The sequence below is a fragment of the Asparagus officinalis genome, chromosome 7 (genome assembly GCF_001876935.1).
Source record: "Asparagus officinalis chromosome 7, Aspof.V1, whole genome shotgun sequence".
NCBI lineage: Eukaryota > Viridiplantae > Streptophyta > Magnoliopsida > Asparagales > Asparagaceae > Asparagus > Asparagus officinalis.
Window position 1 is genome coordinate 19,442,390 of NC_033800.1, and position 12,541 is coordinate 19,454,930.

The window sequence follows — 12,541 nt, forward strand, 5'->3', positions numbered from 1 at the left end:
TTTTTTTTTTTAAGTTTGGATTCCCTCTCCTTTATATTTCAGATTCTTTGCCTAGAGAAGGGAAATTTGCTTTAAACCCATTCGTTTCTAAAGCTAGTCATAGTTTGACTAGTTAGCAGCCATTATGCAGTAGAGAGTTTACCTTCTCAATGATAATTACGCGGCATTTTATCGAGTGACTTCAATTTTGGAATTTATCCCAAGTTAAAAGGGGAAGTAAATTTAATTTATTGAGGTACGATGTTAGTTATATATATCCTGGCGATGAATCACAATTCCTGCAAAGATTATTTTGTGGGATACTTGTGGTTCACAAAAAAAAAAAATGTTTCGTGGCAATAATAATATCCAAACACAACGAAAATATTGCATTCAGGGAGACATTTATTATTTCATAATACGACAGCTCATACAATTAGGACATGAGATCATATAGCACAGTCCAAAACTCAAAACAGAACGAGGCAAGCTCCGAAACAACACGTAGCTTGCATCTAAACCACGGACTGACTCTAATAAAACACAAGAGTTTATAATTTTGTTCAACACAACACGCAACCAAATCAACCGTCATCAAGCCGTCTCCGCTTGACGCCCTTCGAGGATCTTATCGTCCCCAGAGATCTCCTCCAGCGACTTCCCCTTCGTCTCCGGCACCAGAAACGTAAACAAAAACCCCAGAAAGTTGACCACCGCGAGCGCGATGATCACCTTCTTAATCTGCCCATCTTTCTGATCCAGCGTCAACCTCTGCACGAAGAACGCCCCCACGATCGCACGTCGACCTGAACCTCGCCGGGAATATCTCCGCCGGCACGATGAACGTCGTCGCGTTCGGCCCGAAGTTCGCGAAGAAGAACGTGAGCCCGTACAGCACGGCGAACTGCGCCGGGTGCCCGTCCTTGAACCCCCTGTCGCAGGCCTTGCACTCTACGCCGCGGAGCTGGGTGTACTTGATCCCGATGATGGCCATGAAGACGGACATGAGGAGGAAGCCGCCGAGCTGGATGATGAAGCGGCCGACCCGGTCGATGAGGAAGACGGTGAACCAGTAGCCCGGGACGGTGGCGAAGAGGGCGAACAGGAACATGGCGCGGGAGATGTGGAAGACTTCCTGGATGGCGTTCATGGTGGAGGCTTTGGGGAGGAGGCCGGTGGCCGGGATGATGTCCTTCTGGGTGAGGTTCCCGGTGTAGAAGGCGATGTCGAGGAGGAACCACGTCGTGGAGGTGCCGAGGAGGTGGAGCCCGTGGCGCTGGAAGAATTCGGACGAGAAGAGGCCGGTCGTAGGGGCGGTTGTGGTCGCGGCTTGCCGCCGGCCTGTTGGTGCGCTGTCGTCGTCGTCGTCAAGGTTGTCGGTGCGAGGACCTCACCCCGCGCCCACCAGGGCAGTGAACCTTGTAAGAGTTTGATTAATTTTTAGATATATAGTGTGAAACTAACAGTGCTCAGCAAGCTTCTTGGTAGGAGAATCGTGTTACGTAACGTACCTTGCAGTCTCAGGCATCTTCATCCTCCAATAATAAGTCAACGCCGCCGGCAGAGCTCCAAACATAAGCACAATCCTCCACACAAAATCCCCCTCCGGTTGAGTCGACAGAATTTCCGCAGTCTTAAACGGCTGGGCCGGATACACCGCAAGAAATATCTTTGACACGGCCATTGCCACTGCTCCGGCAAATAGAATCCCCACTCCCTGCATCGCAAACACTGCCTCGATTAACCTCTCGAGTCTTCTGGCATAGGCGTACTCGACATAATTAAGCGGTAGAGTACCGCCAATACGAAACCCAAGGCCAGAATCGGAAGAAGCAGAGCGTATAGACGACCGACTTTGCTGACGAGCCGAAGGACAAGCCGGAGGCCAATGCACAGCCGACCTGTTAGAGTTTTCAATATCATTTGAAAATGAAATGCGCAGGGATGGTTTGCAGCATAAACAGACTAGTTAGAATTTCCAAACTTTCTACTAGTATAGATCACCCTATTGCATGCAGTGTTTCGATAAAATCTGAACTTTTCATGAAGTTTTGTGGGGGTAAAGAAAGTGATCTCTTTTGAATTTTATGCTCTAAAAGTAAGTAAGTTTCTTTCTATGTTGACGAAGTTTCAGGATGATTTATTGATTTACGAACTCGCGATCTTGGGAGACAAAATTTACGAGACTACTTGCATACGAGACAGAGGGAAATCGAAACCCATGTTTCAAGACTACCATGGTGACGAGGGTAATTCCGTAGACTTTCTTGCGACCGAGGCGGTCTCCGAGCCACCCAAAGAAGAGCTGGCCGACGAGGGTCCCAATTAGAGCGACGCCGGTGATGGCGTCGTTGTACTTGGGTGGGAGCTTGCCAGGGGCGCCAGTGGAAGGGTCATAGTAGTAGAGACGACCGATGAGTTTGGTGACAGCGGTGATGCAGAAGAGGTCATAGGCATCGGTGAAGAAGCCCATACCAGCGATGACTATGGCCTTGAAGTGGTAGAGTTGAGTCTTGGCGTTGTCGAGGGCTGAGAAGACGGCACGGGTGTTTTCGCTGGCCATGGTGATGGCGGTTGCGGGTTGCGGTGGCTGTTGAGGTTGGAGATGGAGGAGATGTGGTTTTATAGTTGGTGGTCTGGACTGAGAGTTCAAAGGGAGCTTAGAGTGCAACGGTTTCTTGAAATGCTCGCTGCAAAGAGAGGACTAAGGTACGGTTGTGATCATCCTTAACTTTTTGGATTATGTTTCCTCCCCAATATTGGTTGTTAATGATGAGGATGCAAGATTTCAAAGATTCTGTCAATTGTTCCTTCGAGTATAGCACATTGTTACATGAACAAAGAAGGGTACTTTTCAAGGGTAAGTTTCATTAGGGATTTTTCTGTCAAACTAGCGTAAAATATTTTTATTAGAGGAAAATGTTATAATTTTCAAATTCCCAGAAAGAGGTCACATGCTAGCAGAAAAACTAAGGTAGTTTCATGATAATGTTTGCAATTTCATTAGTAATTTTCTAACAATGATGTAATATTCAAGATCATTAAGTGACTTTATCTAAAAATTCCATAGCAATTTTATAAAGTATAACTAAATTTTATGATACTTGATTCATGGGTACTCTTTCAATAGTTATTTGTGTGTTCTGCTGGATTGAAATTTTATGATGTTTTTCACTAATAAAAGTAGTTTAAAGTATTTTTATGCAAAACCCCTAGTTCATGACCAGTTCTTTTTTTTCTGAAAATTTTCACTTTTAGTGGTAAAAAGGTTTTCAAATTAAGTTGCAGGTGTAAGTCATTGTAGACAAGTTTATTACGAAACTTTTATGCACTCAAATTAAAAACATACGGACTAATAAATGTCCCATTAATTTTGTTTGCAGGCAAGTCTTTTCATAAATCATTAATATTTGAAGGTTTTTTTTTCTTTCTCTTCTATAGTTTTTCTTATTAGTGATGCAAACCTATAATCCTTTATATTAGAAAAAATTATCCCTCACTCTTCTACTTCAATTCCCTTGCAAATTCATTTCGGAATTCAGATAGTACATAGAATTATATCAAGGACTGCAGTGTTAGATTATGTTCGTTCTCAACTGTATTACTTAGTAGAATTATATCAAAAACTGCGGTGTTAGATTACGTCCATTTTCAGCCGCATTATTTACTTTTGTCTCTAGATAGGCTCTCGTATTTAATAAACAATTTTTTGTCAATTTCTCCTTGTTATTGTTTGTCCAACTGCCGTCTCACTGATTCTAAAATGCCATAGAATACTGATCAAGGCCATAACTAAGGCTGTTTGTTCCCTGTCAATAGCAAATTACTATGTTTATCTTCTCCTCTTCTTGTTTCTACTTAGTTTTCTCAGGATTAGACTGCATATACTCTCAGTATATGCCACCAATTTGGATCCGTTTTTCTCGTAATTTTCTTCAGACCTCAGTATTACCACCTCCAGTTATATATAAATCTGCATCTGCACTGTCAAAAGACTTTCAGGACTTCGGATTTCTATACAAGATTGGTAGAATGAGAAGCTTTGCACTGACCCTTGTTATGTGCTTTCTTCTTGCTAATTTCATCATAAGCCACGGTACTTTACTACATCATGAGTTAGTTTTCTCTGATCAATATTGTTCTCAATGATCAAATATTTTGTTTCAGGCAAAGACCCCAGAGCTCATCCCAATTTAAGCCCATTTCAGCAGTGGGAAAGTGCTTATGATTGCCTTCAAAATGTATATAATCTCTTATTCTTTAAGCCTTAGTCTCTTAGAGAAGACTTTGATGTGTTTTGTTTTTTGGGTATTTTGCAGAACTCAGCTAGATGTTCAGATAAATACCAGTTAACACAAGCTGGGTGGGTGAATGTAACATTGGCCGACACAGAGGATTATTGCAAGGGTGGATGTGCAAATGACACAGCCTATGTTCTCCAATGCCTTGATGATGTGATGAGGGGGGATTTCAAGTTTGAGAACAAGGAAACAGTTAAGGACATCAACTACACAATAACTCAAGGGTGCTCCTCAGGTACAATTTCAATGATATAAATAAAAAACAAAATCATCTAGTTCAAGAGCTCATAAGTGTATTTATGAGCATTTTATTGTTGCAGGATTCACAGGAAAAGCACTGGACTATACAAGCAGCGGTAGAATGATTCAAGTGAGCATGACATCAACATGTGCTCTAGCTTTCCTAGCTTGGCTTTCCATCTCCTACATTATCATGTAATCATGCAGTATCACATCCATATCATGCTATGCTTATACAAGTATTTCCACTGTATTCCACAATAACTATATAAATGCTCATGGCTATGCTTATATGTTTGTTCATGATGTTTTGCTCATAGTTTCTAATTCTTAAACTTCGAAAGGACATGTTTGCATCTTATATCATCAAGTGAGGAGATGCTATCATCAAGTATTGCTTCTGTATTCCATAATAAACAACAAACGGAAAGCTCAAACTTATATACATTATTTCATGACTATACTTGTATGTTTGTGTATAACGTTATGTACATAGTTTCTATGTAAACTTTGAAGGAACATGTTCACATTGTATCATCAAGAGGAAACACTAAATCCAAGTCACTCTTCTTCTTGCATCCCCAATGGCATCTCCAAGTGCACCTAGAATTGAAAAGCTGAAGCCTTCTTGATTGCAACGATAAAATGTTTGCTGTCGTTGGAGTTTTACTAAGAACTATAGAGTACCCATCATCCATATACTCCGTTCCCTGGGGAAAAAGTTGCCATAAAAGGCAACCTCCTCCACTCCCTCCTCTTTTTGTAGAATTCAACATAGTGTTATAAACCATACCAATGAACATATCTCTATATGTTTGGTTATAGTTGCCATCTTTTGCTGAGACACCAAATTCTCCGAAAACAACTGGCATGTTTAGCACATTCTCAGCATCGTCTATGTGGCTTTGCATCCAGGATCTCACAAACTGAATGTGGGCTTGAGATATCGTGTTTGATAGCCTAATGAAGGATAAGGACAGATTTAATAATTCATTTAAATATCACGAGTATGTATAATATGAAAACTTACCATGCATCAGGATAGATGTGAGCAGAAGCGTAATCGATGCCTAAAACTTGATGGTTCTTGATGAAATCAGTTCCTACTTGTCCTGCAAATGTGTTGGGATTGAATTGAATCCGGTCTTGTGTTGAGGGACCATAAAATCCTTCAACTCCGGTACCTAGGAGGTGTTTCAGATCGATAGATTTTACATAAAATGCCATCTCTTGTATCCATGTCTGAAAATGAGGTAAACAATATTAGACATACACTTGGGAAATTTATTAGTACCATTCACTTCTAGGAGGTAAATGATTAAATATTTGTTATTTTCCTTCAAAATCAAGAATTATTGCGCACAAGATGCCACTTTTAAAGGAGGATATTACGATATGCATGTGCTGGCTGGCTATGATACCATGGAAGATAATCAATATGCGCAAATCTTCAAGTTAATTGATCTATTCTATAAATTTGATTCCACCTGATTTTCTGTGAAAGAAACTAAAACATTAACATAAATTATGGTTAGATTACCTGTAATTTATCTCCAGAGGGATCTGAGAGGCATCGGGGCTCATTCATCAACTCCCACCCGAAAATGGTAGGATCGTCCTTGTATGAAATGTTTGTAAAGGTATTGACTCTGTTGAGAACTGTCTGCAGGCTCAAAGAAACAAGCTCAAGCATGAGACATTTCAACTTTAATTAAATAGTAAAAATGTATATTGCATTTGAATTGTGCAAGGTTACTTTGACATGAGTTTTGTAATAGCCTTTGATGGTAGGATCAGTGAAGAAATCATCATCAGAAGTAAGATTTAGTCCAGCAGCTTTTCCCCATTTCACATACTGAGCTTTCCCTCCATAAGCTTCCCAGTTGTTGGTCAGTGAGAGTATGAGTCTGATTTTGTGCTTCCTTGCTTCATTCACAACAAAATCTAGAGCCTGCAGTTTAAAATGAATCCATACATCTCTTATAGGAATTACCAAATTTACCTACATGTAACATTTATGCATCATAAAGAATAAGATGTCAACTTTTGTGTTAAATGAAGGCTAAATAGCAGCCCTATTGTTTCATCTACTTTTCACTTATATACCCCACTTGTATTTGGTAGCGAGAAAATACGCTAAAGTTTTGTATACTTGCACTTATATACATTCACTTGTTTTTTTAGCACTTATATACCCTAAAGTTCTTAAATTTGGCACTTAAATACAATTTTTAAATCCAACACTTAAATACCCTAAAATTTTTAAAACTTGCACATAAATACCCTCAGTTATGCAAACTTGTGGGTATTGAAGTGCAAGTTTTAAAAACTTTAGGGTATTTAAGTGCCAAATTTAAACACTTAAAATACCATGCAATTTTTAAATCTGACGCTTAAATACCCTAAAGTTTTTAAAAATTGCACATAAATACACTTGGTTATGCAAACTTGAGGGTATTTAAGTGCAAGTTTTAAAACTTTAGGGTATTTAAGTGCCAAATTTAAACACTTAAATAAGGTATAGTTTTTAAATTAAAGATTTAGGGTATTTAAGTGCCACTAGAAAAGGTGAGGGTATATAATTGCAAGTTTGAAAAGCTTTAAGGTATTTCTTTTGCTACCAAATACTAGTTGGGATATGTAAGTGAGAAGTATGTGAAACAATAGGGTATATAAGAGCTATTTAGCCTAAAATGAATACCATAGATTTTTCAGAAGTAACTTGTTATTAACCTTTAGAAGAATACGTAGTTATACCCCACATCAGTCTTTGATGTTAATAATTTGCCTGTATTTCGTCTGTTCTTTAATGTTAATGACATCTAGAGATTATTTAGATTTCTATGTGAAAGAGATGAACTGTTCACAGTTAGCAAACCCTTCTGTTTAGTCTTATTTTTCACAATAAATTTTTAGCTGTAGGTTCTGCGTAATTATCAACTACTGCATGTCGTACACTAGTAGTCCCTACCACCTTCTACATAAGTTAGCATTACTTACATTTCATTAAGAGACAAAATATCTAAACATCACATAAGATGTTTGTTAGTGATTTGTTTAAACAAACAGTACTGTTACCTTGAAAACATCTTCATCATAGACTGAAGGAGATTTCTGAAGTGCTCTCCATTGGCCATCATTGAAAGCCCAAGTTCTGCACACACTGAGACCAACTGATGAAGCTTGCTGAAAAACATCTGTAACCTTTCCTCTTGTAGATTGATCGACGGCTAACATCATCAACCAGTAGGTATTGAATCCATTAACATAGAATGGTTGGCCTCCAATCATAAATTGGTTCCCTTTTCTCTCTACCATCTCCCATTCTCCATCATCCAATTCATAGCTTCATATGTAGCAGAAAAAAACTTAAAAGATTAATACACTGCCAAATATGCACATAGAAAGGAAAAAAAATGAAGACTACCGATAATCAATGTCATCAAGCATCTCAATATTGGCACAAATAGAGACGACAAAGAACATTAGAAGAAGCAAAGGGTTGAAGAAATTGATGATTCCTATTCCTTTGATATCCATGGTGCTTCAGTTTATTGTTATTGACTACGGTCATGGATTTTATGAGTCTTTTTATAGTGTTTAATGAAGGATGAAACTTCAAACTTTATAGTATGAGATGGAATGAGAAGCAAGTCTTAATTTTTTTTTTTTTGAATTAAATTAATATTTTGGAGAAATGGCTTGTAAGCTAGTCAATGCTTGAAGGATGTCTCTCTTAAAGTGCAAGTGTAGAAGTGAAGAGATTCAAGTGAAGGAATGTTGTAGAGATGGTGCAGCCGTACGCATTGCTCGCAAGAAAAGCTTTTCATATGCTAAGGTGGTAGTATCTCCTAAGTAAGATACCTGTACTTCTCAAGAGAAGGTGGACAATGAATTTGATCCTTCCAACAGTGGAAGTAATGGTTATTCTTTCAAATTCTTAAAATCTACATACCTCGATAGCGTGGCGTTATCAATTATGGTACATAAACTTATTAGCATATAAATTTTTCGTGAGAAGATGGTAGTGGACTTCACAAAGTGAAAATTCACAAGATTAATAAACTCTTCATCTAGACAGCATGCATGAGCTCTTAGCCCTGATAACGCAAATTAAGCACTTCAGTAATCAAATAATCGCCCTGGCGCGCAGAAGTGCTATAACTATAAAGTGAAAACCAGTGGGAGATAGATTTTGCATCTGCACGCAAGATGTTGCTTTTATGTCTGATGCAACAAGCACAAAAAGTTTAAAGCAATTTACCCATCAAATTGAAGGGAAAAGCTAAGGTTAACATCTTGGCTGTAAATATCACCACCTACTCTTTTGTCATCACATCTCACCTTCCAAGGGATGAAACTGGCTTTTTCTCACAAGGCAAACTGAAAATAAATGTGGTTCCAAGGCAAGTGATGTTAATTTACAATTCTCATATTAGATTATTAACTCGGTTTTGGCTGTAAAGGGTCGTACAGTTCAAATGCCCATATGGCACTCAAAACCTGAAATCAACAGGAGATATCTCAATTGACGTTTGACATTCAGCTGTAGTGCTGTACTATATATACAAGTAAAAAATTTGACGATGGAAACCCGTAGTACGTTAAGGGCAAACTCGACGCTCGTCTGATATCTTAATTTAGATTTCAGTATGATATATTAATGGCAAATTAGCAAGAGCAAGACACGTGTTAAGGGTATCTATGATTAGATAATATGAAAAAATTTCAGGAGGTGGCAACGCATTGAAATAACGATAGAACTAGAATATGGGATCTCTTTGCGTACTCAAACAGCTTATATTATTTAATATATTGCCCTTACTTCCTATTGTGTGTGAAATTTTCAAGGAAAATGATTTATGAGAGTGGATGGAGTGTAGATTGAAGCGATCTCAATCGTCGCCACAAAGTTCGCTACACTTCCACTTTGGCAGATAGCTGTCCATTCTGCCTCTAGCATCTCGATTTAATAAAATATGAAGCCTTTTTATTATATATAATGTATATAGTATATATATATAATATATATATATATATAATACGTAATATATATATATATATATATAGAGAGAGAGAGAGAGAGAGAGGAGAGAGGAGAGAGAGAGGGGGGGGAAATGGAGAACCTTGTAAGCAGATTGTTTAAAGCAACTTGGATAAGTGATTGTGGCATAATCTTGTCCGCTAGCATTACAAAGAACACTCGTCGAAGATAGAGGCCTCAACACCTTTCACCAGCGTATCAATCCAATGTAGATGTAGGGGATAAAGATTAGACCACATCACTACCAAGTCCGCTTAGAGCAACTTGTTGGTACCAGTTTCATGCTATTTTTCTCAATATATATATAAATATATTTTATATATATATATATATATATGAGAAAATGGAGAACGCTTGGTACCAAAGTTGCTTAAAAGCAACTTGGTAGTGATGTGGCATAAATCTTGACCTACATCACACCTCGAAGATAGAGCCTCAACCGACCCTTCACGTCAACGCGATCCATATGTAGATGTAGGTCAAAGATTAGGGCCGACGATTCACTACCGAATTGGCTTGAAGCAACTTGGTACCAAGTTTCTCGCATTTTTCTCAATATATATATAATATATATAATATATATATAATATAATATATATATATATATATATGAGAAACAATGGAGAAACTTGGTAGAAAGTTGATGGCCCAGAAACTTGGTAGGTGTGGGCGCTAATCTTGTCCGCTAACATCTACATTGGAGTTGGTGAAGGTCGTTGAGGCCTATCTTCGAGGTGTGATGTAGGGGCAAAGATTAGGCACATCACTCACCAGTTGCTTTAACGAGGAGTACGAAACTTGGATCAGGTTACGTCAAATTTCTCTCTCTCTCGATCTCCTGCCTCTCTCTCTCTCTCTCTCTCTCTCTCTCTCTATATATATATATATATATATATATATAATTTTATTTTATTTTGCCTGTGATATTGATCCTCCAAATATTCTTAAATTTTTTCAAAAATCCCTGAAAGGATTTTGCTGAAATCCCAAATCTAATTAGTTGAATGAAAAATTAAAGAATACCGACTTCTTTCAAAAAATTGAATTTAAAGGAGTTTATTGCAAGTCCCGTAATTTGAAGGATATTTGGAAATTCAACTGAACATTTCCGTAACAAATAAAAAAAAATTCAGAAGTTAATAACTCCTTATCCGATTTGTAAACTTATCAAACAAACGACTAGCTAGCGGTGGCAACCACAAGTGCATATTTTATTCTTGACATATTTAATTGTAAACAAAAGCCATGGATCAATAGCATGAAATTAATTTAGTGTTAAAAATACAACAGATTTTCCAAATTATGGTCCCCGTACCTGCAACGTCCGTGGAAAAACCCTTTCGGAAAATACTGGAAAAGCTTCATGTAACAACCCCTGCGAGTGTACACATAAACCTCACATGTAAAATATATTTAAAAAATCAATTTCAAAACTAAAAAAGCAGAGAGAGAGAGAGATACGTACATGAAGGAAGTTCCAATTATTAATTAAAGTAGTGTTCAGTTTTGTAAATTAAAGAACTCTTAATGATCTTATATTATTTTATCAAGACTAAATACAGTCATAAGGGGGCCATGTGGAGGTGACGTCTTGCATGTATAAGCGATACGTGTAACAAAGGAAGGGGCTAAATACCCATATTGGTATTTTAATTCAACCCCATTTTCCAACAAGGTATTTTAATTAGGAAATTCGGCGATAAGACATTTTAATTGAATAAAATTACCATTTAGGTCCTTTTTCTCGTCGGCGGCCACTTTTCCGGCGAAAACTCATCACGTGCGTTGCACGTGGGGGATTAATCTGTGTTTAAGATGCTGATTTAGGTCTGTTTTCTGACGTGGCAGGGAACTCTCTCTCTCTCTTCTCTCTCTCTCTCTCTTTCTCATCTTCTTCCCCTCATTCTCAGGTTCGCTCTCCGTCTTCCTCTTCCTCACGATCCTCCTGATAACTTCTCTCAACGTAAGACTCCTCATCCCCTTCGCCCGCAAGTTCACGCACAACGTTCAAGGCATGACCAGCCTCCAGCGCGTCGCCATTGGGCTCATGTTCGGAATGCTGGCAATGGCTACGTCCGCGGTCGTTGAGAACAAGAGGAGGCGGTTTTAGGTCGAGCGCGGCGTAAAGATCAGCTGTTTCTGGCTTGTTCCTCAGTACTTCCTGGTGGGCACCGGCGAGGCCTTTGCTTACGTTGGGCAGCTGGAGTTTTTCATCAGAGAGGCTCCGGACCGGAGAGGATGAAGTCGATGAGCACGGGCCTGTTTCTGACGACGTTGGCGCTGGGGTTCTTCCTGAGCAGCGTGTTGGTTTCCTTGGTCGACGAGGCGACGAACGGAGGTTGGATCAGGAACAACTTGAACAAGGGGAGGCTGGTGTAGTGGGAGGAGAGAGGGAGAGCTTGGGGCGCCGGAGGAGTTGAGGGCGGAGCTCAGGGGTTTCGGCAGTTGGAAAGCGACGAGCTGGAGATCAGGCGGAGGCAGTGCGTGGTTGAGGGGGCTGGGCGGTCAGGGGTGCAGGTGGCGGCGGCGGTCGCGGGTCGTTCAGGAGGGCGAGGGCTCCGACTGGGCGACGAGGGAGGAGGTGCTGGAGGGCTGTTTGAAGGGGTGATGGCGGTTATGGAGGCGGTCGTGCTGGCTTGCCGGCGACGGTCGGAGAGGGTTCTTTGTGGATCTGAGAATGAGGGGAAGAAGATGAGAAAGAGAGAGAGAGATTATTCCGGCTGCCAACGTCAGAAAACAGAGAGCTAAATCAGCATTAAACACAGGATAAGCCCCCGTGCTAACGACTGATGAGTTTCGCCGGAAAACTGGCCGCGGACGAGAAAAAGGACCTAAATGTAATTTTATTCATTAAAATGTCTTATCGCCGAATTTCCTAATTTAAAATACACTTGTTGTAAAATGGGTTGATTAGAAATACCAATATGGATTAAGCCCAAAGAAAGAGAAGAAACAGACGGGCTACTCGCAATTATCA

At 39.5% G+C, this 12,541-nt stretch overlaps 2 protein-coding genes and 1 pseudogene across 3 annotated transcripts; 1 reads left to right on the forward strand and 2 right to left on the reverse strand.

The window, feature by feature from the left end:
- Window positions 411-2,565, reverse strand: LOC109848651 (annotated as a pseudogene).
- LOC109848650 lies at window positions 2,559-4,817 on the forward strand. Of its 2 annotated transcripts, XM_020418267.1 has the most exons (5): window positions 2,571-2,688; window positions 3,974-4,075; window positions 4,147-4,220; window positions 4,299-4,515; window positions 4,601-4,817. In XM_020418267.1, exons 2-5 carry the CDS (start codon window positions 4,012-4,014, stop codon window positions 4,717-4,719), a joined length of 474 nt encoding a protein of 157 aa, XP_020273856.1. In that variant the 5' UTR covers window positions 2,571-2,688; window positions 3,974-4,011; the 3' UTR covers window positions 4,720-4,817. The 2 variants fall into 2 exon arrangements, 1 of the variants encoding a protein (XP_020273856.1); XR_002248853.1 differs by lacking the exon at window positions 3,974-4,075 and having other exon boundaries at window positions 2,559-2,688.
- On the reverse strand, window positions 4,936-8,097 carry LOC109848649 (mannan endo-1,4-beta-mannosidase 6-like). The gene is made up of 6 exons (XM_020418266.1): window positions 7,948-8,097; window positions 7,599-7,866; window positions 6,277-6,471; window positions 6,061-6,183; window positions 5,551-5,762; window positions 4,936-5,480 (listed from the first exon to the last, which is right to left on the reverse strand). Exons 1-6 carry the CDS (start codon window positions 8,058-8,060, stop codon window positions 5,045-5,047), a joined length of 1,347 nt encoding a protein of 448 aa, XP_020273855.1. The 5' UTR covers window positions 8,061-8,097; the 3' UTR covers window positions 4,936-5,044.

Excerpts from the sequence above, each read along its gene's own strand:
- LOC109848650 (XM_020418267.1), top strand. The coding sequence starts at position 4,012 with ATGAGAAGCTTTGCACTGACCCTTGTTATGTGCTTTCTTCTTGCTAAT. Across the intron at positions 4,221-4,298 it reads CTTATGATTGCCTTCAAAAT|AACTCAGCTAGATGTTCAGA; the intron begins GTATATAATCTC and ends GGTATTTTGCAG. Across the intron at positions 4,516-4,600 it reads AACTCAAGGGTGCTCCTCAG|GATTCACAGGAAAAGCACTG; the intron begins GTACAATTTCAA and ends TTATTGTTGCAG.
- LOC109848649 (XM_020418266.1), bottom strand. The coding sequence starts at position 8,060 with ATGGATATCAAAGGAATAGGAATCATCAATTTCTTCAACCCTTTGCTT. Across the intron at positions 6,472-7,598 it reads ATGATGAAGATGTTTTCAAG|GCTCTAGATTTTGTTGTGAA; the intron begins GTAACAGTACTG and ends TTTAAACTGCAG. Across the intron at positions 5,481-5,550 it reads CACATCTATCCTGATGCATG|GCTATCAAACACGATATCTC; the intron begins GTAAGTTTTCAT and ends ATCCTTCATTAG.